Here is a 27,785-nt window from a genome sequence, read left to right as displayed (position 1 = left end):
TGAGAGGGAAGCGCTAATTTCCCTTGGATTATCCTCCAAAGTGATTCTGCTGACCTCCAGAAGAACTTTAATGCTAAAGACCTATTCTTCCATATGGGAACAGTACAGTTAATATCAAGAAAACAACAGAAACCAGAAGGACACTGGTATCACAGCTATGCAGGACAGTATAGAAAAGGGACTTCAGCCCAGCACTATATAGCCCATAAGGTGTCAGCCATAAGTGTTTTGCACACAGGGTCCTTGGTCTGTTTAGCTGACAATCCTCAAGTTTGAAGATTTCTCAGAGTGGTCAGAGCAGCTAGATTACAGTCAGAACAACCTTTCCTAAGTGGGGCCTGCCACTTGTGCTAAAACCCTAACTACCCACCCTTGGCTGCAGTGACAACACTCGCATCATTCTACCTGTTCATCAAAACCTGCTCTTTGGTCACTCATGTCTACTAGCTGAGTCTTGGAGTCAGCAATTCGTTCTATTCAGGATCCATAGTGTTTTTTCAATGACAAGATGGTTCTAAGGGTGCTAGGACCTCTTACCAAAAGTGAATTGATCTTTCCATGCTTCATCGGGAACAGTGCTCATCATTCTGTCCAAATCCACAGCACCCTACTGAAAAGCTGTGGGATAATCTGGACATAGGCAGAGCACTAAAGATATACCTCAAGCACACTGAATTGACAAAGCTGATCCGTCATCTTATTTGTGTCCTTTGACTCAAAGTGCCAAGGTCTTCACACTATCCCTGGCAGATAGATTAAATTATGCATTCTGGAGGCATACAAGACATCAGCCCAACCTAGTCCTGAAGAAAGCAGAGCATGCTCTACAAGATCTCTGGGAAGATAAAGTACAAGATTTTTCTGCATATGGAGGAAGTCTGTAGGGCAGCAATATGGTTGCCCATCAACATATTTATTAAATATTATAAGGTGGACTTTCTGTCCTCTGCAGAGGCCTTCTTTGAAAGGAAAGAAGTGCATGTGGGGACCAAAGAGAAAACAGCAACAACAAAATACCCAAACTTGTACCATTCAGGGATTTACTTCGGAAGGGAGATTTCTCTATTTAAGTCCGTTTCTTTATCTGTCCCTATTGTTTGCTGCTTGCAACTTCCCCTATGAAGGTTAAAGGATTGGAAAACATGCCTTATAGTGATAGAAACCACTGCTTAAGCTGAAGCTTAATCTGTTTTATCAAAGAGAGAAGGTTAAGGGGTGACTTGATCCCAATCTGTAAGTATGTACATGTGCAACAGAAATTTTGATAATAAATAGCTCTTCAGTCTTGCTGAAATCTTGCCAATAGAGAGAGAACATGATCAATGACTAGAAGGTGAAGCTAGACAAATTCAGACTAGAGATAAGGTGCACGTTTTTAACAGTGAGGGTAGTTAATCGTTGGAGCAATTTACCAAGGGTTGTGGTGAATTTTCCATCCCTGGACACTTAAATCAAGATTAAAAAAAAAATCAATCTAAAGAAGAGATGCTTCAACTCAAACACAGGTCTTGGACTTTGAAGCAGGCATTAATACTGTGAAGTTCTATGGGTCTGGAGTATGCAGAGGCTTGGCAGGATTCAGTTTAAATCAATAGATGTTGGTAAATGATGGGGGTGGGGAATCCATCAGAAACAGTCTGCATGAGAGCAGCCTCCCACTCCTACCCCAGGCACCTGTAGACATCAGGTGTCACTGATCCGACAGCAGTACAGCCTTGCCCTGCTGTCACAGCCCCACTCATTCACTACCTGAGAGTGCCAGTTCTCTGCTCTGCCTTGCCAGGCCTACACCCTTCCCCACAACTTGCACCTGCTGGGATGAGGTGTCACTGGCCCTGCAGAGAGCCTTCTGCAGCCCCACTTTCACAACCCCACTTGCTTGTTCACCAGCCAAGAGTGAGAAGCCAGCCCCAGGCAGGAGCTGTTTAGCAGCGGGGTGGCCTTCCCCATGGTGGAGGGATCCTCCTCCTCCTTGCAGTCCTGGCTAGGGGTCTCTACTCCATCAGGCCAAGACAACAGCCTCTTTTGCACCTAGTTGTCTTGGGGCCCCCCTTCAGCTATGCAGCTTGCATGCCAGTTAGTCTATCGCACATAATTAAGATTACTGTTACTAATCATATTCAGAGACTTTGTGCATTGTTTTTGGAATGACTCTTCTGGAGGGAAGCCGGAGAAGGAGGGGCATAGCCAGTGTGGGCTGTGGTGCACTGCTGCACTGCCTCAAACTGTAAATGGTTGGTGAGTAGCCCAACAGTATTGTTGGAGATGTTGGGCTGCAGAAAGAAGATTATTGAGTAAAAAATTCCTCATTTTTCACTAGGTTAAAGAGCCCTTTAGTAGCTGACATTTTCTTCCTATGCAGGTTCTTTTACACCAAAATCAAACTTTAGCTGGCTATAAGGATTCATTCTTATGTACTACAAGTTGCTTTGAGACTTTGGCAGGGATTCTGCTGCTATGAGATGTATTCTTTCATACTGCAGGCTCTTGCTGATTCCATCTAACTTCTCTAGACCTCAGGATCTACTGAATATAAGGCATTTGCTTTTTTGCACTGAAGGCTGTTCCTTGTTGTGTCAATATATTTATATTCTTAACTCTTAACTGAAGTTTAAAAAATAGAGGAAAGAGAATGAGTTTCTCTAAAGAACAAAGTGGCAATATTATTATTATTGGCTTGGTGACCATTAAGTTGTTGAAAGGCAGTATTCTGCAGGTAGCTTTCCTTTATGTTGTTCGGGTTATAGGATTTTTTTTTTCACCCTGAGATATAATTGGGAATATCTGAAAAATTCCCAGAAAAGATCTGCTGTTGGAAATCTTTTGCTTTGTATTTAAGATTCACTGTGAGCAAAACCTTTTTCACCCAGGCAGCTCAGTTGTAGCTTGCTTACTTGTAACTAAACTGGCTTATCTGAAAGGTGCACTATTGTAGATAATAAATATATCACCTAAGCTATTTTGTATTGTTTAAGCAAGTAATTTTGATCACAACTGTTTTGAAGTTTTGGCCTTGGTTGAAGATTCATTAGACTTTTAAAATGGCATCAGTAGATCAGGAAAACATAAAATCTGAGATGGAAACTTAGGAAATTAAATGCTCACAAATTTTAAGTCAAAATTTATGAAGTAATGAGTCTTTAAAGCAGCATCTGTTTCTATTCTCCTCCTCCCCCCCCCCCCAAGCTCTGGGAAAATCTCTGGATGTTAATTTTTTACATCTAGAGCAGACTGAGTCAGCCATTCAAATTTCTCAACTTGCTTGTAATTTCAGGCAGATGACTATTGAGAATGAGAAAGTTGAAACATTATCTGATTGTTAAATTCTTTTGCTGACAAAGGGACTAGAATAGAGTTGTGTGAAACTTTTTTTTTAAGAGTCCCCTGTGCTATATAGAAAAAAGAATCCACATGCTTATAATTAATCCCTTGATTCACTAGATACTTGGGTGCTGATGTAGCAATACATTATCCAGCTTAAGAGTTGTTTACCATCTACATTTTTTTTAAAAGAGCTGGAATGACAGTGTTTAGATTCTGATATGGTTTTCTCATTTAATTTTAATCAATTGCTTAAGAGATCCTCATTGCATGAAAACAATAATACAATGTAATTGTGTATAATTGGTAATGAGCTTTACATTAAGTTTTATTTTATGACCTTGATCTTTTTTACACACTCACAAGCTGAGGATAGATTGGTTCTTGTGACCTTATTAAGAACCTTGCAGGGTGAGGGTCTGACTCAGCTGGCTTCTAGGCACTATCACGATATGTGTGTTAAATAATAGTTCTTCTTAACCTGATGTTTTCTTTTTCCTGCCTTAACAGTGACAAGACTACATATGCATGGCTAAGCAATATAATTAAAACAAATGCCTGTCAGCTTACTACAAAGTCTGCAGTGTTAAGCAAGTCAGTCATTCAGTTTTATATTAACTTACTGATAGGTGCCTCCTCTAGGAAGGGCAAACTATTTGGTTAGATAACACACTCATAAAGCTGTATCTCTAGTCAGACCCATTTAGGGTTCCAGTCTGAATAGTTTTAGCCACTCCACTTCTTCCTCCATCTGCATCATAACTGGATTAGGTTTTGCTTGCATGTGTGTTATAGCAGTGGGCTTTTTCATCAGTACAGTACTATGTTCTTACTCTTTTACAAGTGAAAGTGAATTGACTAAGAGTCCAGTTCTATTAGCATCATTACCATCACAATCTGGCAAACCCAATACATGAGACCTCTATCTGCTAATCCTGTTTTTTGGATTGAAGTTAAGGTGTGATCTACAAGGGATATATGCCCTGATTCAGCAAGGTGCTTAGAATGTGAGTACTCCCATTAAACTCAATGCAAATATTCTTGTGCTTAAGTTAAGCACATGCTAGGCACCTTGATGGATCAGAGACTTTGAGGGAGCTTAGACACATCCCATTCAGACTGCCTATCTAATCACAATTTTCCAAAACAGATGTGGTTCCAGAGGTGTATGCAGCTGACCCAGACTCAGACTCTTGCCTGCAGGGGGTAGAGCATTTTCAGTGGTAAGATCCTCACTGTAGAATACTTAAAGGCTTTTTTGTGCCACAGCTTGTTCAGATCCAAATACAAGAACCACCTTTTTACCTTCCCCCCCCAGTAACAACATCAGCTCACACTTAGAGAGTGGGAAAGCTAGAGAGAAAACAAACACATGTATGTATTGGAGGCGGGATGAAAATATTGCCAGTTAGGGAACACCCAGTGCCATCTTTAATTATTGCCTATTGCTTAGATAGCATTGGGGTGGAAAAGCTCAATAGGGCTCATTCCTCCAGATTCTGATTCTTCTGTCTTCTGTGAATGGAGAAATGTCTATAATGAGTTTGATCTCCTGCTCTGTTCCTAGCTTACTTGGCATGCTAACTCCTGGATCAGTTTCAGTTCTTTTGTTTTTTGTCAAAGGAAATGAACCATCAGGGAGACTGAACCTTATTTACTTTGACTTGAAAAACTCCAACTACAGCCTTATCCAAATACACAAGGCAAAGATCATTGTTCTATTTTCTGTTTCAACATTCTTCCATTGAACACTTAATAAGTACAGCTTAGTTCAGGGCTGACTTGTACTTTCCCTCCCTCCCCTTTATTTGTAAGTGATAGTGGGGGGAAAAATGTAGAGCAATACTTTCCCCATCAAAACAAAAGCAACATTGTTGTGACTATAACAAAGGTGTTTTTTTTTCTAGTAATGTTTTGTTTTATTGCACTGCTGCATAGCAAAGCCAATAAATATCAGTGAAAACCACCTGGTTCTGTGTGGAGAATCATTCCTATAATTCTTCTATTTACCCTCAGCATGGTTTGATTAATATATATGGGCAGGAACAGTGAATTTAAGTATGTTACCTAGCACCCAATATTGTGTGTGTCTTATGACCGCATTTTTTCAAGCCCAAAAGAGAAAAATCTCTCCCTGGGGAATTTGCATTGTCTGTTGCAATCCAGAACTTTGAGATACAATATCTCAAATTTTAAAATAACTACTTGGCTACCCTTTTCCTTTTGTTACCTCACGGCACTTTACAGTAGGTTCTTGGGCCAAAGGTTTTACCATTTAAAAATATAATTAGCCTCCCCCTTTTTTAAACTGGCTAGTAGTGCCACAAACTTCTGAAACACAGCAAGTATTTCCTACAAAAACACCTATTGCTACAGAGTATTCATGTCAAACATCTTTATGGCGATGCTATTTTGTTCTGGAATCCAACACTTTTGGCTATTTTGCTACATTCCAACTCTTTGGTGTTCCTTTCCTTTTAAAAGCTGAGAATGTTTCTAGTATATTTTTCTCTCAAGGGTATAAATAAAAAGTGATCAGTACCTAGGATCACTGAACTAATGGGTACAATCACAGCAGAAAGAGAAATCAGCAGGTTCATTGCTACATAAAATGAAATGCATGGAACCAGATTTAGAGAATTGAGAAAATTAATGATTTACAAAAACAAGTGTGACAAAATTAAAAAAGGATAGCACATGATGTGAAGACTAAGGCTTTTGGTGGGCCCCCATTGCAGGATCCGGTCCTTGGAAGTTTTTACAAAAATACAAGATAAACATTTTAGGAAGGGTTGGGATGAGAAAATCTTGACAGAAGAGATAGATAGTACTAGGAAACTCAACAACTTCATTTCTTGCAGAGTAGAAAAACATTGTTATTCTATCTCCTTTCAGAGAATGTAAGAGTTACAGCAATAAAAAAAAATAGCAGCTGAAGAGAGAGAAGGATGAAAGACAGGGACTTAGAGGTAGCAAATAGAATCTAACACCCAATAGCAGAAATCTTACTCAGCAGCATGATAAAACAAATTTGTCATTGAAAAGGAGGAAAGGCAGGTTTTTATTCCCTACAGAAGAAAACGGCCTTTTTGCTTGATGGTAAAAGACCTTAAGGATCCCTTCAATGTAGCTTTATTCTCTGTCTCACATTAACTGGACAGATGTAAAAAGTACAGTCTTCAAGAATTTTCAAGTCCACTAATCATTTCACATCAAACTGAGAATCAAATGGCTTCTGGAATGAGCATGTATTAAGCTAACTGATCCTATTGATTCATTACAGTGGCAATTAACTCCTCTTCCAAATAACAGATCCACTGGCAGCTGCTATCTGGGAACATTTAATTTGGTACATGCTAGGGCTGTGAGAGACATGAAGGTTCAGTACAGGAATAGAAACCTGCACGACTGTGTGCAGAGATTAGACACAAATCAACATGTGCAAATTCTCTCTCAGGTTTGAGACTGATGGCTTTTAACCTCTCATGAGGAACTCCTCCATAAACTGGCTCCTTCAGTCAAGGGGAGACCCCCTCCCTCCTTACCTTAGATGTCTCCTGAAGGACAGAACATCCCAAAACTTGATGGGGAAAGGGGAATACAGGAGAGTCACTGGATTCACACCAAAGTTTCACAAACTTCTGGAAACACTGGTTGCAGTTCATAGACACATCATACTTTAGGTTCAACAGAGCAGACTTGAAATTTATTATGAATATTTTGCACAGCTTTACCGAAGATGGCCTTCAGCTGCACAGTCACCTTTCTGCCACAGAGCATGTCTATGAATACCTGTCCCCAGGAAATGAAAAGCTAACCTGTTTTATATAAACCACATTTCCTAGACTTCTGCAAACTTAACACCATTAATTTGGCCTTGAATGGGGACTGGGAGTGGCTGGTTCGCGACAAAAGCAATTTTTCCTCTCCTGGTATCGACACCTCCTCATCCATTACTAGGAGTGGACCACATCCACCCTGACTGAATTGGCCTTGTCAACACTGGTTCTCCACTTGTAAGGCATCTCCCTTCTTTTCAGGTACCAGTGTGTATATATTTATGCGCGTATCTGTAATTTTCACTCCATGCATCTGAAGAAGTGGGTTTTTTACCCACAAAAGCTTATGCCCAAATAAATCTGTTCATCTTTAAGGTACCACTGGACTCCTTGTGTTTTTGTGGATTCAGACTAACACCTCTGATACTATTTCCTGGTTTGAAGATTATTTTATCCCTCTCACAGAAAAGGGATCCCAATGTGTTGAATGGCTACTGTGAATGTTTAACCTCTGTCCTATAGATTTCAAGTTGGTCGTCTATCAAGTACATGTTAGTCTATGTTAATTTGAAGAAGGAAACAACTAAAACAGTGTAATATGTTGCAAAGCAACGATGGGAGCCACAAGCCAATGTGCATAGTTTTCTAAAGTTTTCATATTTTCTGCAAATTAAACTTTGTTGTCTCAATAAATACATTGTGAAGAGATGAATGATCACAGTTGTCAAATCAAATTATTAGCAGATTCTCCTTGGAAAAGAGCAGTATCCACTGAGGATATGTTTTAAAAGCAAACAGCAAATGACAATGCACCTTACTCAATTTGTTCCCCCATAAAAATATATCATTAGTATGTTGCAAGAAGTAATATATACAGCCCCAAAAGCCTGTATATGGGATCATTATGAAAAGTACTTAATATATCACACATAATTAGATTCCTTATGCTGCATGCATTAATCCAAAGCAAGGATTGCTGCTAAAATAAAAATTACAGACCTTGTGTAACTCAACGGGCGTTGGTGACATGATTTCTTTCATTTCCTGTTTAATTTTTCTCAAAACCACAGACTTTCTCCCCACATCTGATGGCAGTGTGTTACTGCGGGTAGCCTGGCTGTAATGTGGCCTCACATTGCTTCTTTCCTGGAAACTGGCTTGTCTTCCCAGTTGGCTGCGAGGCTGTGGATTTTCATGATTCAAGCTCATTGTACTTCCTGACATAATTGTTGCCTACAGCATTAACAAACAGGTTTTTTAAAAAAATGTATAACTTGGATTAAAGAAAGGGTTACTTTATAACACTAGGCAAAATTCTTTAATCTCTTGTCAAACCAAAATCACTTCAGGGCACAGCAAAAGGCAGGTGGATAGACATACAAACTGGTTGTAAATCACTAAAAAAAAAAAAAAGCCCAACCGTGAGCAAAACATTTTCAGATGACATTTTAAACCAAAATGCCAAAGAAAGCATTAAAACCGCTATTTTTATGAAGCCAAACACCCTGAATGACTGAACAGTACAACTGTTTACTTACACTGAAGATATTTTTAAAATAAAATGACAGCCAAATTCTGGAACATTAGCTTGCCCTAGAACTTGAATAAAAGAAGGCATTTACTATAGTGGCATATACAGATTACAAGGAAAAATACGTGAGCCAGCAAAGTGTGAAGACAACCCTAGAACCAGCACTGTCTTTGATGGTGACTAGACACCGGCCACAGAACAGCAGATCATTTAGAGTAGCTGCTTGAGAAGAAACCAAATATAATAATCATGCTGTAGCAGTAACTTTCCAAAGTACCACCAGTATATGTGAAGAGATACAAAGCTGTGTCTCCTGCATCAGTTTCATTCTCCCAGGAACAGTAACATTCTCACTGGTAATATTGCTGTGGATGCAAAGGGTGAAAACCTGGATCCACTGAAATCAAAGGCAAAACTCCCACTTCATCCCTAAGGTAGAATAGCTTAATATCAACAAATATAAATATAGAGGAGGAATTGTTTCCTCTGTGTTGTGGAATGTAAAAATCTAATCAGATGCCCTTAAACATTCAGTTTTACTTTCTGCAAGCACTGGGGGTACAGGTTGTAACCACTGCTAGGGCAGGGATTTTGAAGAGGAATGGAGTCTCCTCTTAGATTAAGGAAGAAAAGTCACAACTCAAGGGGGCAGAGGATGCAAATAGCCCTCCCCAAATATGGGGAATTGAGAAAAAAATCAGGTATGTTTTTGAGTAGAACCACTGGTTCTGGATTCTGTGCTGCCCATGTTCCCGTCAGCACCAGCACTGCCATAATTATGTGACAGTACTATGGTTGTAACAGCTTCCCAACACATTAAGCGTGACTTATGATGCTCCCTTGTGAAACAGCAGCAGCAAGACGACTTGATAAAGTGTATTTCACCTTGCTGTTTGGCTGAAGACCTTGACATGAGCAATGAGAAGGGAGTCCTAATGAAGGAAGTAGGGACAGTACTTTAAAAACAGACACAGCCCATCTTAGCCTTCTGATGCAAAAAGACATCTTGTCATCCATTGGGAATCCTACTTCTATAATGTTATGTGGACAGATGTCTGTTCAGAATTGTGCTGGCCATACAATTACATATAGTGATAGCAGTAAAGCACTCAACCACAGTTTTGATTTTTAATTTTTAAATCCATAAATTGATGGTCGAAACTGTAAGAACGTCAATTTGTTGAAATATCCATTCCTGTTATCTATTTCCATACCCTTTTACTGTGCTCTGAATAATGAAAATCACAAGAGAACCGTGTGGTACCATGCCATAGATAACCACAGAATTAAACTACTGGTAAACTGACATTAGCTTTTCTCTTAATTTCTCTGTCTTGCAATTACAAGTATTTCAGAATCACATTAAAGTAACCATACATGCAATATGGAAGCCATAAATCTGAGCATGTACAGATCATTTAGAACTGCAAAAGTTTCACCCAGTTATGCCATTCACATTCCTTGAGGTTGCTAAGGGACTTCATATGGACATAAAAATGAAAATGAGATTTTGCCAGCTTAGGAGCTCAGGAAATTGAAAAGAACATAAAAGAACATATTTTTAGGATTTTCCATTTGACAGCTTTAAAACTGTCAGTATATTCTTAATTGTTTTGATTAAAGAACTTACAGAAAATGTATTACAAATGCACAGTTATTGTTTCCTCCTTCCCCAAAGTCATCTGATACAAAGTTAATATGGAGTTCAGATTTGCAATTAACTTCAGGGTGCAATGTGAAAATACAACAAATTTTCTTTACTGTGAACATTTCTCATGCTGTTTTTGTTCACAAGGTGACAGATTCCTGTTAAAAACATTTGAGATGCTGTTTTTCTTTTATGTTCATCTTAATCAAAGTAAGTTACAGACCAGAGACAAATTATAACATGCCAAGAAAAACTTCATAAAGCGGCTCTAAGGAGAGGGATGCACTGCTGCTGGAAAATTCTGGCCACTTAAAAACTCTGCACAAAATGCTGCATGGGTTAGCAGAGCGCACAGCAAAAGCTACAAGACAGGAAGCTTTTGGGTGATCATGTTTATCTACTTTCAAACGCATAATATAACAGAAAATAGCTTTATTTGGGGGGGGGAGGCAGCTGCACAAGCAAAAATATAAACATAAAGGGTAGGTACCGAGAGAGTCATGTTTCTCAAATACAGACGCCTGTCAGCCTTGTCCTGTGGAAAGGGGTTAAAGCTTTTAAATGAATTTGTGTGATTAATGCAAACTTAAAGAAAAAAGAAGAAGAGAACAGAAAAATGAATGTAAGACAAACAAAAAAGTTACATCTCTATTAGAAAGATTGTGCTACCTCTAGTTCCCTCAGAATTCCTGACTGGCCACAGGTCTCTAAATCCTCCAGTGCCTGAGACCAGAAGTTTTCCTCCTGGTCAGTCTCACTGTTGCCGTGGGCACCTGAAAAGCTGGGTTCACAAAGAGAATTTCAGTCAAATGTACAAACACCACACAGGCTTCACTTTGCAGCGTATCAGTCGCAAAAGTGTCTTGTCACACACAGCAGCTACAACAATAGGATGTCAGTGTTACGCTGAGAGGTACCGGTGACTGCTTGGATCACAAACCTCTGAGACTGGATGTTAATGCACCTTTCAATGAACATAACTGTCAGGAAAAGTTAAACAGAAACCCCCTTACCCAAGGCAAAAGGGGGTTGTGAATCTGCCCAGGAGTTCGGACTGAGTGGTAGAGGGCTTTTGCTGAGCATTGTTTGTGTTTTGTGTGTGTTGGGGGGTGGGGGGGTGCATCTACTCTATGAACCTGATCTGTGAGACTTGGTGTTTTCAAGCCCATGCCTGAGCATCCGTCCATCCTACATTGTAAACCTGGACTTACAATTGCTAGACCCAGATCTTACAGCTATGCTAAAACATCCCTACTGCGCTACCCAGACCTTCAGACTCACGTCTATGGCTTGAGCTATGTCAACACTGCAAAATGACAAAGCTTAGACATGAGTGGGACTTGGGTTCTGACCCACCCCTTAGCAGGGTCCCAGGACTTGGGGTCTTAAGTGCTTGCTGACCTGAGCAGACTGATTTCTGTGTGGACAGAAGGGGAGCTTGGGCTCAAATATCAGTCAGAGCTTGGGCTTAGTGTGCAGTGTAGACACACCAAGAGAAGGGAGAACACACAAAAGAGAAAAGGAGTACTTGTGGCACCTTAGAGACTAACAAATTTATTAGAGCATAAGCTTTCGTGAGCTACGAAAGCTTATGCTTTAATAAATTTGTTAGTCTCTAAGGTGCCACAAGTACTCCTTTTCTTTTTGCGAATACAGACTAACACGGCTGCTACTCTGAAACACAAAAGAGAGAGAGAGCAGCAGAGGCAAAAAGCAAGGAAGCCAAGTAGGAGCCTGTCAACACGGTGTGACTCTGGAAAAACCTAGTGGGAGCTTTTGGGTCTGGTATTGGGTAAAGAGGCTTAGGACTGTCAGTTAAGAAACTTCTCCTTTTGTTCCTGGTTCCTCCTGTTTTCAGAGAAACAAGACTTTGTGCATTCCTTGTAAATAAACAAGATGACTGCACCAAAAAAGAATACCAGACTCCATCCATTTCTACTTCCAACTGGAACATCCCCAGAGCTCTGAACTCTGACTAGCTGTTTAGATTAAAAAGGAGAAACATTACAATAAGAACGTGAGAGTAGGTAGGATACAAAAAGTAGGTGATAGCCAATCTCCCATACACAGGCAATTACTAGCAGCTGACTGGTTGTAAAAGAGGTGGATTTTGAGCAGTGTTTTAAAAGGGGAATGAGAAGTAGATTCTAAGAACAATCTAATGTAAATTTCCTCCTGTAATAACTGGGACATCTTAATGAAAGTTAGTGAACTAGGCATCATTAGAGTTCATAGCTAATCAGTGCAATGAAATATTTGTAATTAGGCTTTTCCATCTACAGATTTCCCTTGTGGTAGGCAAAGAGGGCCCTCATGTCTGCAAATAATGTCTCACAAACTTATCTAGTCCAAGAAGAAATCCTGACATTTTCAGCTGTCTCCTTCATTCTATGCTACATTTATCATAATCAATTTAGCCCCATCCCTGCCTCCATCAGAGCAACTGCTGCAATTGCTGTATACAAACCACAGCCTGCAGGGTATAGATTCTCTTTCAGGACTTCAACACTATTTCACAGACTTAGGGCTTGATCCAGCAAAGTGCTTCAGCATGTGCTTAAGCCCCAATGAAGTCCATTCCCAGGACCATTCTTATTGTTGAGGATTCATGCTTTGTTTCATAAAAGTGCTGAAGCCTTGTTACCAACTTTCTCCTGCAAGATTTTGCTAACAGTGACACATAGGAGAGTGGGCCAGTAAGAGAGAGTTCTGATAAAAACAACCAATTTACTGCAGAAACAATACAGAGTGACACCAGCACAGTATTTTAAAGGGCTAGCAGGGCTTGTCTGGAATGACAAGAAGCTCAGAAGAAGTGCACATGTGCACGCGCGCAAACACACACACACACACACACACACGAAGCACCATTATGGTGGTATTTCTGTGCTTCCTTGATAAACAGCATATTGCCAAAATAGTACGATCAGTACTCCATTAACATAATAGCTTTTAATGCCACAAACATTACAGCTTGACATGCTTCACACACGTGGCATGTATGCTTCAAGGATTCTTTCTTACAACCACCATCAGGCAGACTGTGGCTGGCCATTTCAAGCAAATGGGTCTCCTTTCACAATGTCTTTCCATAGAGCGCCAGCGTCTATTCTAAGATATTGCTCAGCACTGGTGAGCATATCTGCTCAGATACAGATGCAGTTACTTTCAAATGCTGTTTCAGAAAAGTCTTTGAGCTTAAAAATTGGCCTTTTCTACCATTCTGAGCACTTATGTTTAATTACTAGCATTGATTTCAAACAACCAAATATGTCCAATATTGTATTTTACTAATATAATGTATGTAATCCATATCTAATCCAGTATTTTACTAGTGCAGTGAGTCCTGACCTTTTTTGACTTGAGCCCCCATCGCATGGATCAGTGTCTGAGCTCTCCTACTGTTGGGTCTCAATGCCATTCCTTGCCTGAAGCATTTACTGTGTTTTGCCTGTTTTCTCCCCATTTCTCTCTCTCCTGTTGCTTTTTGTCTCTGCTTTCTCTTATTCTGCTATTTATTTCAATCATTTCTCTGGTTTCACTCTCTATTGCTCAGTCTGGAGTTTGTTCTTTTCCCTTCCCCTTCCACCACTTCTTTCACCTAATTCTCACCCTCTCTCTCACCATGCTCCCTTAGGTACCTCCCTGCTCTTTCCTCTGCAGTTTACTCTGAGTGGTTTCCTTGACTTGCCCCGAATACTCTCACTTCTTTCAGTTGCCACGTGTTCTTTCTCCTCTCTGCAGCTGCACTACACAATACAAAGCAGGCAGAAAAACGTAATTTTTAGTAAAAAGAAAAGGAGTACTTGTGGCACCTTAGAGACTAACAAATTTATTTGAGCATAAGCTTTCATGAGCTACAGCTCACTTCATCGGATGCATTCGGTCCGAAAGCTTATGCTCAAATAAATTCGTTAGTCTCTAAGGTGCCACAAGTACTCGTTTTCTTTTTGCGAATACAGACTAACACGGCTGCTACTCTGAAACCTGTACTTTTTAGTGTTACTCAGGGGAGGGACAAAGAACTTAGCTGGAGGCAGTGGCAGAGGGGCTAGAGCCCTATCCTTTCCTCTGATTGGCTGGAAGGATAGGTAAGTCCCTCAGAAGAGTCTGGCTTCAGTTAGAATGGATGAAATCTAACTATTAACAATTCCAAGTCCTATTAGAAACCAATTCAACACCTTCAGTTATTTGAATCTCGGTATGTAGAATATTAAGACCCAGATTCTCAATCAGTCAATGAAATTGAGGAAATCATTTAGGAATCCCATCAGCAGTGGTATAGTCCATCTTCTAGATACTGTCTTCAGATAATCTTTATTGTTATTTGTGCTGCATGTCTCAGAGGATTTTCACATTGGTAAGGAGGAAATAGCTTTTGTATGAAGTATAGTTCTATTGATTTTGCTTTTAAAGGACAGCTGGAAAATATGTTTATTTTCAACAAATTAAATTATATTTTTTATTACCCAGATTCTTTGTTCATCTATGATTAAACTTTTCAGCCTGGTATTTAACTGGTCCCCAAACAGTATATTTATCAAACCCATGATTATATCTGGTCTGAGAAACAAAGGATGAGTTTGAACGGATGCTAAATGTGCTTCTTTTGGTAAAACAAAGCTATTAATTTAAAAACAACTGGGAGCATATAGCAAGGATGGATGGATTCCCTTACTAAAGGTTTTACACTAGTAATCTCAGTAGTCAGTGTCCAAGAAGCCTGGTCTTCTGTTTGCTCACACATGACGGTAAAGTCAATGTCTTACTTTTTCATTTTTTCAGAGCACTAACATGGAATTAACTGTCTGTGAAGAATTAAAATCCCTTCACCAACAGGACTGGATGTTTTACTGTCTGGCTGGTAGAAGGGTGAAGAATGGTATTTTCATAGTTTAATGCCACTTATCACGTCTGGAACAACTTCAGTTAGAATGGATGAAATCTAACTATTAACAATTCCAAGTCCTATTAGGAACCAATTCAACACCTTCAGTTATTTGAATCTCGGTATGTAGAATATTAAGACCCAGATTCTCAATCAGTCAATGAAATTGAGGAAATCAATGGGACTGAGATGCCTAAATATCTTCAAGGATCTAGGCCTAAATCTCCACATCTACTAGAGTACACTTGTTGCATCCTTCTGGTTAAGTATCAAGAGGCAATCTTGATCCACCTAGCAATGGAAGACTTGGATACTTTAATCATAAGGTGTTTGAGGTGGAAGGAAATGACTAAGAATGAAGTTTTATTGAGTTAATCAGCTCTTTTTAAGATATAGACTAACTGCTCTCCTCACATCTTGCTTTTTTCAGCTGGGTAAAACAAAGGAATAATGATCTCCTGGAAGCTATGGAAGAAGGAGTTAACCTTGGTTATGAATGGTTCCAGAGTACTGAGAACTATTTTGGCGTCATGGAAGATACAGTATGGCTTATATCTTCCAAAAGCAGAGATTTTTATGGAAAGGATTAGATACTATCTGTTTGAATGGATGGGTCAAATCTAGGCCTTGCTGTAAGAAATCCAGAAGAGCTGGCATACCTATTTTCCTGGGCTTGTTCTATCTCTCTTGACCCAACAGGAGAACTTTGTCCAAACTCTTGCTTGATCCAGGAGGGTAAAAGGCCTGCATGAGGCTATGAGAATCTCTATTACTTTGGATGAGTATCCTTTCTTGTTTAGGCCTTGCCACTTAGGATGTTAGGCTCAGGTAGTCTGTACTGGAATGAGAAGTGGGCTCTGGAAGATCCTGTCACCTGGGTAGAAGCAGCAGAGACCTCTGCAACAGTTCCACTAAGACTGAAGGCTACAGCCTTTGGAGTGATAAGAATTTCTGTTTTTTCCTCCCTTTGTATCCACACTTTCTAGCAGTGGAAGACGGAGGAAAACCTAGAGTTGCTAATTCATCTGTTCCCAGTGATTCTTGGTTCTCTTTCCTTGTGAAGAGAAGGCTTCACATTTCAGCTGGATGTGTGTAGGTCCACTTGAAGCTGGCCTAGCTCACTGGATATTAGCTGGATTACTGCTGGGTTCAGGGGCCATTCCAAAAATGGTTTATCTAATGGTTTAGCTAGTTTGCTTTTATGCTCAGCGTGGACTTCCCTGATGGAGACTACCAGGAAAGAATCTGCATCATACTACCGTTCAGACTTGAGCTTCTTGTGTGTCCTTGCTGTTTTGTGTGTTGTATTGAACCAAGACATGCGCATTCCTCAGATAATCCTGGAAGTCCCAAAGAACCAATGTTCTTGCCCTCATCACTAGGCAGTTGATGCTGTGTCACCTTTCTGACCCTGACCACATTTCCTGTGTATTGTTTTGGATAAGATGGATGGATGGATAATGCTATGTTCTGTGACACCATGGAGACCAGTGTCTCGATCTTGTTAAACTTTTCCAGAATTGAGAAGACTCTAGCTTTCCTTGCGTCCTTTTCGAGTCCTAGGAGAAAAAATCCTTTGAGGAGAGATAAGGGAATGGTTCTTTAATGAACCTATGTGCCTAAAGCATGGAAAGTGTCCTCTGGGCAACTTCCTGAAACATCCCTGGACAGCATTCTGTATGTCAATTAAGAATGGGCACTACTGAGTCCTTAGATTGAACCCCAGGACTGAAGGAGCTGGTAGAACTTCCTGTTTCTTTTCCTGTTTTGGGCTTTTTTGGTTGCCTTCTGGAGGGGGAGGGTGACTTCTTTTCTACTATCTGAAACCTACCAAGGGAAAAGCACCTCAAGCATTTTTTTCTTTGACATTAACACCTAATGCTATGCCTTTTATGCACAGAAACTCATGTTACTTACAAGCCTTGCTTTCAGCTTCATAGCCTTTCATGAATGTCACTGATCTATACTTACAGAATCATAGAATATCAAGGTTGGAAGGGACCTCAGGAGGTCATCTAGTCCAACCCCCTGCTCAAAGCAGGACCAATCCCCAACTAAATCTCATGCCGCATGAAGTAGAATCTTAGAAAGGAGAACCTGAAAAGCTGGGTTATTAAAGGTATTTTAATTCAAGATCTGTGCTCATTTTTTAAAGAAAAATTACTGCAATTTTCCTGCAGTTGTAAATCTCACATAACAAGCATGTGACTTACCCACTTGCTGTTGGTCTGTCCCATTCATCATCACTCAGTCCTGTGTCATGAAAAGGGTGGTTTCGTGGTCTACTGGGAGGGGACAAGTTGTCTCTTTGCTTAGGACTCCTCCATTCATAAGCATTGAAGTTGTATCCTGAAGCCTGATAGGTGGGACCTAAAAAATTAATCATATACTTGGGACTCTATAGATGTTCAAATAACTGAAAATGCATATATTTAATAGCCAGATGTTCAAAAACTTGTACCCATAATTTGTGGGCACACAACTGCTGGTAAGTTTTTGTGGGTACAATTAGACACTTAGATGTCTAAGTTGTACTCACAATTCGTTGTGAGCAAAAAGAGAGGCCCTGGAAAACCAGCTGAAACCAGATATTAAATACCTGCAATATAAATGAAGCCAGTTGTCCTAGATTGTGTCTCTGCCCCCCGCCCCTCTACTCCAGGGCTGTTCATCTAGTATCTTTGATAAGTATCACATTTTCTTGAATTTTCAAGAAAAACAAAAAAAAGAGGCAATGGAGTTTAAATGTAAAAAAGTGAAAAGTCAACAGCAGCGCTGCCTGAAGCAACGTAAGATTACCAGTATATGGTTTATGGGTGTTACATATTTCATATTTTAAGGTATCCTTAAAAGCACTTTAAATTAACCAGATCCTAGTGATAGTCAAAGTGGCAGCCATTATGCATTCAGCTCCAGTTCACACAGAGACTTGGCCAGCAGCCCTATCATCTTGTGCTGTGATCCTGTCATATCTCAAAATGTAAACTGGATTGGATGGATTCGGTACTTGGAAGGGAGCCCCCCAAAAGAACACCTACCTGCTATATGAAGCAGTATTAGGGATTCAATAGCTGGCACTCTTCTCAATGTTTCAATGTTCCAATATAGCATTACAGGGCACTGTGCTGCTCTAGGGGGTACAGTCCTTATACAATGTGATCTCATGGTAGTTTTTATACAAATGGAGGGGCTAACCTCACTGTCCTGGCCAAATTCTATCTCAGGTTAATTACATTCTGCCTACCTAAATCTCCCCAGAGTTTCCACCACTTAAAATTCCCCTGCATTTGGAATAAGATATTCATTACTTCCTATCCTTAGGTGATATCCGTACTGTTATGCCTCATTAAACTGTTGTTCCATTTCATTGGTGGAGAAAGTGTTCCCTGTACACAGTCTGTGACCTAGATGAAGCCTGGAAAATGCTTTGGAATCTTCTGGGAGGAAAGACCCTATAAAAATGTCGGATCATTCTAACTATAACTTGACTTATTGAAGGGGGGAAAAAAAGATTGGATCTGAACCTTAGGATTAACCGTACTTTTTTGTAGAGTCTTCTACCAAGGGACCTTTAACTTCCAGGTAAGAAGTCTACAGCAATAATCAGAACTGACCTGCCCCAGTTAAAGTTCTTATTCTAAGAATGGCACCTACCCAAAAATGTTTTGGCCTAAAAGGCTAGAATGCTACCAGCTGGGCCATAATGACAGCTATTGTCTCTGATGATGGCTGGCCTGAGCATTCTTTGTGATCCTGCAAGTTAGAACTATTTTAGGTTCAGGAACTATTTACAGTTACAATATTTCATTATTTTGGTCTGACAGAAGCAGACATATGAGAGGTGTGTCTGTAAGAAGCCATATGTGTGATGCACGTACACTTTACTGTCAAACTAAATTACAGCTGCATGGTGAACATTTTGCTTTCCATAAGGAAAATGAAATGACAGCAGTACAGTGCATTCTAGCACACTGTCAAAGTAATCTATTTGTTTCCCTGGACTGAAATAGAATAGCATAAAATCCTGCTTCTTATAATGCACCTTGTCATGCCTCTGAACATGATTTTAATCTCACAGCTCAATTGGATAGAAAATCTAGTCAAAATAAATATCTAAGCAGGTTAAATTAAATTTTTAAATTAGATCATTAAGGATTTAATTTAAAACAACAAAACCAAAGCCATTCAGATTTATAGCTGCGGTTGCATTTTACTACTATTACTGCCTTGCATTAATAAAGCACCTTCCGGCTCAGAAGCTCAAAGTACTTTACAAACAATGAATTTAACCTCACAATACCATTAAGAGGTAGATCAGTATTACGATCCCCATTTAACATATATGGAAAATCAAGGCATAAAAAGGTGAAGTGTCTTGGTGGTCAAGTGATTTATCAAAGATCACATAAGAAATTTATGGTAGAGGTAAGAACAGAACCCAGGCTTTCTGAGGGTATGTCTACACTGCAATTAGACTGATCCATGCAAACTGGCTTGGGCTCACAAGGCTTGGGTTAAGGGGCTGTTTATTTGTGGTGTAGATGTTTGCTCCGGCTGCAGCCTGAGCTCTGGGACCTTCCCTCTTCACAGGATCCTAGAGCCCGGGCTCCAGTCTAAGCCCGAACATCTACACTGCAATTAAGCAGCCCCTTAGCCTGAGCCAGCTGGGTTGGGCCAGCTCCGGATGTCTAAACGCAGACCAGACATAACCTGAGTGCCAGGTGTGTGATTTAACCATTAGACCAACCTTCTTAAATCTAGCATAATATGCTCAGGATTGGCAGGGATCTCTGAACAGTGCATGATGTTACAGTAAACACTCTGGCACCAATTCTCCACTGCATCTGAGCTCAGTGGGGACAGAGTGGAGACTGGTGGCACAGGGAACAAACTGCGCTCTGAGTGCAAGTTAGGGCTACACAAAGGCTTCACATATGCCTCTGAAATAAGGTCCTCAAAGAACTTTAAACCAGTAGAAGATCAGATATGGCACAGCTCCGTTCCACCAGGTTCCTTCCTTTCCTTGCCCTACCTGCATGCATCCTCAGACAGCCCCTGACACACTCCTGGCCTCCCCTCTTGATAAGGGTTGGGAAGACTGCCTTGAATAGAAGGTGGCAGAGCAGTCTCTGCCACATTTACACCAGTGGAAAATTTTCCTTGCACAAGGGCATTTCTCCACTGGCTATCTCCAGACACGTAACATTTATTATGTGCGGCTTGTACAGTCTGGAGAATTCAGTCCTGTATGTGCTGGAATGTCTTAACAATTATTTCAGTGAAACTTTTCTTATTTAATTTAATGTGGGCTGCATTCCAAATATGAAGAACCCTATGCAATGACCCGACACATCCCTGCAGCATCTAAGGAATTGTGATGATGAACACCTGGTACAGTAGATTCTAAAAGCAATCTTGATATTAAGCAGCTTCCAGTTAATATCAACATTGTGCTGGGAACCAGTCCCCTCCCATTAATATCAATGTTAATGGGATTTGGATATTGGCAATGGCATGCCACTTATTCATGATTTGATTTTTTTTTTTTTTTTTAAAAAAGGCCCCACCTGCAGGCAGGTTTGTGAGGCTGCAGGCAGGGAAGGAAGTGCTAGGATGTGCCTTGCCTGGAGGCAGCCCCACAAACCTACTTGCAGCCAGTGCTCAGTCCGTCCCAGTACTTCCTTCTGGATCGGCAGCCTGGCAAACCTGCCTGTGCACAGGGACCACACAGGAGGTAAGGGGCTGTGCACTGGGAGGGGAGGCTGTGGACAGGGCAGTAGCAGGGAGTGAGGCTCCAGCCCAGATGTCAGAGCTGCATGGTACCTCTCTCTGAACTCTCCAGTCTGCAACCTGCTGGGGGTGAGGTGGGATCAGGAGGTGTGGGGAACTGCATACAGGTTAGGAAGCAAGGCCCAAACCCTAGAGAACATAGGGCAAGATCCAGTTCAGCCCTATGGGCCCCCAGTGGCCCCACTCACTGTAAAGAGCTGCAGTCCCCCTCCCTGCGGCAGTCCTGCCTACTACTCAGGCTATTTAAGAGACATGATATATACTGATGCAAGAATGGGCCAGATTTTTTAAGGCAGATGGAGGAGATTTGTTTGCAATTATTAGATTAAGAAGGTGAATCATATATAGTTTTGATCTGGCTTTTGACAAGGATATAATCACTGGAGCAACATGAGCCCCCCTTTCACAGGTGACAACCATTCTCCTAGTACTGAAAAGTCTAATCAGGGAATTGTTGTGATTCCTTCATTTAATCCATCTCCGGAACCTTTTTGGCAATCTCAGCAGAGAGGACAAGGCCTCTTGGTCATGGAGTCTGAACTAAGCTCTCATCTTTCTTCAGGATGAAATCTGAGCACATTGGTGGGGTAGCGTAGGGAAGTTTACACTGTCAGTGCTTGCACTGAACCTGTTCTGTAAGTAAAGAGAGGATTCTCTCCAGATCAATTCAAAGAGGAAACAGAGTTGTCAATCTAGCAACTTTCATAGCACTATCTTCCCTTAAAATTATCAGAAAACTAAAAAAAATATAAAATTATTTATTCTATTAATCAGATCAAAATGGTGGGGGGGGGAGAGGAAAGATACAAATGGGTCAAATTCATCCCTACTGTAACTCCAGTGAAGTCAACGTACTATCTCGGCTCGACTATGAGAATCATATTTTAGGCCAAAGAAAATGTAAATATAATCATAAATTAACCAACAAAACACAGAAAAGAGGGGTTATGATCTAATGCTGAGAGACCCTTTTGTACAACAGAGAGTTACTGCTAGGATATGCACAATAAGACCATAAAATACTTAAAAATTAAATACAAAAAACCCAGCAATCAATAGTGACATCAGCTACTTCTTGCTCTAATACTATTAGACAGGCTTGAAAGGAAGATTGTCAGAGAGAAAATGACAGGTGCTTCATTTAGCCAGACATACATTAATTATATATAAGCAGTTAAAGTAATCAGCAAAGAATTTCAGTCTATCAAGTCTATCTATCAATATCAATATATTGGGCCAAGGTCTGTCCCAATTTTCTGTATGGGGGTAAAACACAGCAGACCAACTGATCTGAGTGCCCACACCCTAGAAAGCCTTGACAGAAATGTAAAGATGAAGACACAACTGAACAATTAAATGAAATCAGAGGGAGGAAGAAAAATCTGTTTGGGTTAGGGGATCTGTCTGTGTAAAGATGTACTGTGCACACAAGTGGTAGCACAGAAATAATCATTTAAAAGACAGTCAAAGAAAACATATGACGATGTTTGGAAGCCTCTTTGTTCTTTTGTAATTCAGAGTAATAAAGAACTGCCTACATTTTCTACAGCCTAAAAACCTTACGTCTTATCTTACATACTTAAAGAGAATTATTTAAAAAATACTATTAAATAAACAGTCAAATATAGCTGTAGAAGTTTGAAGGTAATAAGAAGCCTGTTATTTCTTTAATTAAGTAATCTCTTTAAACACAGTGATTACTTCAAGGACTAAAAGTTTGAGTCATGTCATGGGAATGAGGAAGAAACAAAAGAGTAACAAATCACTGAATGATCTCTCATGTTCCCCTTCAGCAGTTTACAATAAATCTTCATTGTAGTGAGCTTAAAAACCAATGAGAATGGACCTCAGATACTCAAATTAACAAACATCTTCAATGTGTTCTGTGCCTTGTATTAATCTAATCTTGAAGGATAAACTCATTTAGTGTGGATGAACTATGGATTGGGCCATTCAGACATTTGTAAAGCTAATGCAAGCCTGTTAATATATTGATAAATGCCTCATACCCCATCACAATGTTATGAAAGAACGAACTCAAGGCCACCTGAGTGTAAGAAATAACACCAGATACTAAGGTGTGTGGTTGTAATGAGACATGTTCACACTGTGAAGTACAAAGTTGAAAGTTGGCGGGTAGGATTTTCTCTAATGTGGAGAAAGGTGATTCATACATCTAATCACTTCTATGTTAAGTGGTGGTTGAAACTGTTCTTGTACCTTGGCTTCCAAAGCTGGTATCAATACCTGAACCATCCCATGATTCTACTGCGCTGTCCACACTTGGAACTGTAGTAGAATAAATGTCTGAGAGTTTACTTGGTTTCTGTGTAGAAGAGGTTTCATCTTCAGCATCACTCAGATCACTTAAGTGACCAGAGATGGAAAATTTCTTAGGGCTTGCAGCTAAATAGGGTTTAAAAAGAAACGTGATTATAGCCTCATTACAAACTAAAAAGATACTTCCCCTTCCTTCCACTATGGACAAGACATGTCCCATGGTACATACATGTTCAAATATTTAAGGTGTAGAAATTACTGGTTCAAGAGCATAAATGTGATTCTAGCCATACTCACCATCTGTCTGCTTCTTGATTTTCAAGGTGACGGTCTCTCCTGCCATCTGTAACAAATGTATGGCTTCACTCAAAGGTTTTCCTTTCAGACTGCTGCTATTTATTGCTAGGATGCGGTCTCCTATGTGAATTGCACCTGTCCTAAAGTATCAGAAATAAAACACTGAAAAGATCAACAGTAAAAACAGCAAAGCCAATTTCTTAGCATATTTTGAGAGCATATGTGAGTGTATTTTCAGTTGTTTCTTTTAATTTAACATGTAAAGTATTATTACTGGAACTACTTTTAATCAGTACATTTGCCACTAAGGATGCATAAATTAAGTTACCTCTGCTGCAGTGCCAGCAGCAGAGAGAATGCACAGCAATGAAGATTTCTGTCTCCTTTGCTGTGGCAAAATGTGGGTGAGCTGATCATTTAAGGAGTCTGAGTGGTGCTCATTTGTTAAAAAACCTAAAATACTTTAATAACTTTAAAGTAAATTTAATGTTTTCAGAAGTACCACATTGACAGCACGGGAAACTAAAGTCTCATAATCATAGGATAGATGCATCAAGTACAGTGGTAGCATGAACAACCACCCGTCGTTGCACCAATATGCCTGTTCTGTAGGAATCACCTCAAGAGATGAGAAGATGCATTGTGTGTGTGTCAATACACATGGTTCATTTCCTTTGTATATATTTGCTTTTCTGGTTCATTCAGTTCTTGGCCTCTCTGTTTAAGATGGCTAGCGAAGGCGTCAGTTGCAATGATTATATGTAGTGGATACCTCCCCATCAGGATCTAAGGCCAAGACTTTGAAAAGTGACTAGTGATTTTGGGTGCCCAACTTGGGACACCTTAAAGGGGCCTGATATTCAGAGGGTGGATGCTTAGACTTTTCTAAAACCCAGGCTCTGTTCAGGTATCTCAAGTTAGGCATCCAAAATCTCTACTCACTTTTTAAAATCTTGACCTAAAATCACCCACTCATTTCATAGAGTTTCTGAACATCCACAAGATGGTTATGGATTTGAACAGTGTCAAACAAATAATATCTCCATAAACTATTAATATTGCTCTTACAAAATAGTACATTTATAACTTGCATTAAAATAAGTATTACTGGCTTGTTCAGTGGATTTATTGCTCGTGTGTGTGTGTGTGTGTGTATATATATATATATATATATATATATACACACACACACACACACACACGAATTTGTATTGCTCTGGATATAATACACACACACTTACTTATAGTAACTACCCTTAAACTCATGCCAAATTTCCATGAAATAAACAGATAAGGTAACTTCAATATTTGCATTATTTCCTATACCACACTTACTGTAGGGAATGTTTAACATCCTTAATTAATATTATCTAATGTAATTTCCAAGCTTTTAAGGGTGCCACTACATGTATGTGTAAAAGCACATACACAAATGCAGACTGTGTATGTATGCATATACAGTATATATGAATATACACAATCTGTGTGTGCATATATGTGCATTTTATATTTTTATACACACACACACACACACACACACACACACACACACACACACACACACACACGAGTCTTTTAGCTATTCCACTGCCATCTTTTCAAAAGGAGTTCATAAAATCTTTATATAATGGAGGAGTCTGGCTGGCGGAGCTTTCTTAGGTGATTTACAACAAGGTCAGCAGTCCTTATCACGTTAGGAAAATCATGCTGTAGGTTCAATAACATCCAATATCCAAAATATTGCTGAGCTTGGCAAAATCACAGGAAACATAAAACAATGACAAAGATTGGAAATGGTTAGTTTATCTATTTTCATAGATGCTGGGATAATCAACACATTCCTAAGTAAGAAAAAATTAGCATGTCCATGTGAATGAATAAAGAAATGAACTTTGTAAATGGAAGTCATATTAATAATTGATTCCAATTTACCTTTCAGCGAGTCCGCCTTTAGTAAGACTTGAGATGATTATTGGATCAAAGGGCTCTTCTGTACCAGAAATTGTGATCCCAAGTGGACCACCATAACGCTTGAGCTCTACAGTGTAAATAATTGCTCCAGAACTCTCCTGTTCATCTGCAATAAATGCCAAGAGGACGCAATTGGTTTCTTATGAAAGAAGGAATGAAAAGAATAATACATTCAGACAAGTGACTGGAAATCAGACAGAGCATCCTCAAAGGATTACAGTTCAGATACAATTTTTATTCATTATTCCACTGGTTTATTTCATAGAACAAAAATAAGAGAATCTCTCATTTATTTTGCTTTTATGGCAAAAAGCCAGTCCCATCGAAGTAAATGGCGGATTTCCCATTCACTTCAGTGGAACCAGGATTTGATCCTTAAGTTCTAAAATCTTGATGTGTATGTTTTCTATACAAACGTAATTTCAGGAGGGAGAAGTTTGAGGTCATCATAGTCTTAGTTGACCAGCCTTTATTTATGTATTTATTTTTTTTAAAGAAAAATGTGATATTAGGTCAATGTTTTTGAAGGGCATGTTTTGAGTCTCCACTACTAATATAATCAAAAATAATTCCTGGTGTCTATGTATCAACAGACATCAAGCTAAACCATAGATCGACTAGGGTCATTTTCATGAAATCATTTGTATGACATCTTGGTTTTTTTGTCTTAGCACACAATAATCAGGGAATGAAGAGGGAAATTTTAGTGGGTAACCAAAAATACAGTTCTCTACACATTGCCCAAAAGGTGCCACAGCAAGAGAGCAATCAACTGTAATGCTTGTAATTTGTGAGAGGAATCTTAAAAGTCAGATTATCCTAAAACCAAAATAACAAATGCTCACTTGCCCTTGTTTATGATATTGGTATTCACCTAGTGTGGTAGGCACGCATTCTCAGATCTGTGGGTAATGACATTTTGAAATGGCTCAGTAGGCACTGATAACTCTTAAGATGCATATTCAGCAAACATTACAGGAACTAAACCATGACAGGCTAGAGTTTTTAAATGTTCTGCTCATTTAAATCACAGAGTTTTAAAATAAAGAAGGAAATATCATGTGTCAATGGCACAGGTCCATAGAGAGAGTAGCTTTCTTTTAACACTGTACAATGCACTGTGTTAGAATAAGGGAAATGATATTTTCTTTAAAGCTATTCTGTCTCTCTCTGCTTTGTTGTAAAGCTCCTGTCTAGAATCTTCATCAGTTCCCTTTTATCTAGCTTCCTGCTATAGATTTAAACAAACAATACACATATCATCAAAGCAAAGCAAAGGCTTGTGTTGAGAGAAGAATTAGTAACGTATTCAGCAAAGGTTTCAGAGTAAGCAGCCGTGTTAGTCTGTATTCGCAAAAAGAAAAGGAGTACTTGTGGCACCTTAGAGACTAGCAAATTTATTTGAGCAGGAGCTTTCGTGAGCTACAGCTCACTTCATCAGATGCATTCAGTGGAAAATGCAGTGGGGAGATTTATATACACACACACAAAGAGAACATGAAACAATGGATTTTATCATACACACTGTAAGGAGAGTGATCACTTAAGATGAGCTATTACCAGCAGGAAGGGTGGGGGAGGGAAGGAGGAAAACCTTTTGTGGTGATAATCAAGGTGGGCAATTTCCAGCAGTTAACAAGAACGTCTGAGGAACAGTGGGGAGTGGGTGGAGAAATAACATGGGGAAATAGTTTTACTTTGTGTAATGACCCATCCACTCCTAGTCTCTATTCAAGCCTAAGTTAATTGTATCCAGTTTGCAAATTAATTCCAATTCAGCAGTCTCTCATTGGGAGTCCATTTTTGAAGTTTTTTTGTTGAAGGATAGCCATTCTCAGGTCGTAATCGAGTGACCGGAGAGATTGAAGTGTTCTCTGACTGGTTTTTGAATGTTATAATTCTTGACGTCTGATTTGTGTCCGTTTATTCTTTTACGTAGAGACTGTCCAGTTTGACCAATGTACATGGCAGAGGGGCATTGCTGGCACATGATGCATATATCACATTGGTAGATGCGTAGGTGAACGAGCCTCTGATAAAAAGAAAAGGAGTACTTGTGGCACCTTTGAGACTAACAAATTTATTTGAGCATAAGTTTTCGTGAGCTACAGCTCACTTCATCGGATAGTGTGGCTGATGTGATTAGGCTCTATGATGGTGTCCCCTGAATAGATATTGCTGGGAGGGAGCCTGAGTGAATGTCTGATTGGCTGCTAGCCTGCAGGGGGCGGGCATTAGGGTGTCTGTGTGTTTGCGTCAGGGAAGCCTGGCTGTTTAAAA

General features: G+C 39.7%; 1 protein-coding gene across 16 annotated transcripts in view; it reads right to left on the bottom strand.

Annotated features, from left to right (window-relative positions):
• The window catches only part of GRIP1 (glutamate receptor interacting protein 1), a 535,595-nt gene that overhangs the window by 12,512 nt on the left and 495,298 nt on the right, over positions 1-27,785 (bottom strand). For 5 of the 16 annotated variants that reach the window (XM_043493765.1, XM_043493773.1, XM_043493749.1 and 2 more), the window contains 7 exons: positions 25,467-25,644; positions 23,535-23,674; positions 23,178-23,363; positions 17,381-17,537; positions 10,949-11,060; positions 10,770-10,814; positions 8,100-8,333 (listed from right to left, as the gene is read on the bottom strand). In XM_043493765.1, the coding sequence (XP_043349700.1) occupies positions 8,100-8,333; positions 10,770-10,814; positions 10,949-11,060; positions 17,381-17,537; positions 23,178-23,363; positions 23,535-23,674; positions 25,467-25,644 (1,052 nt within the window). The remainder of the gene's footprint in view (positions 1-8,099; positions 8,334-10,769; positions 10,815-10,948; positions 11,061-17,380; positions 17,538-23,177; positions 23,364-23,534; positions 23,675-25,466; positions 25,645-27,785) is intronic. The other 11 variants (XM_043493769.1, XM_043493756.1, XM_038381333.2 and 8 more) reach the window with 3 other exon arrangements.

Source organism: Dermochelys coriacea, chromosome 1 (assembly GCF_009764565.3).
Source record: "Dermochelys coriacea isolate rDerCor1 chromosome 1, rDerCor1.pri.v4, whole genome shotgun sequence".
Lineage (NCBI taxonomy): Eukaryota > Metazoa > Chordata > Testudines > Dermochelyidae > Dermochelys > Dermochelys coriacea.
This window is presented reverse-complemented; position numbering and strand designations above follow the sequence as displayed.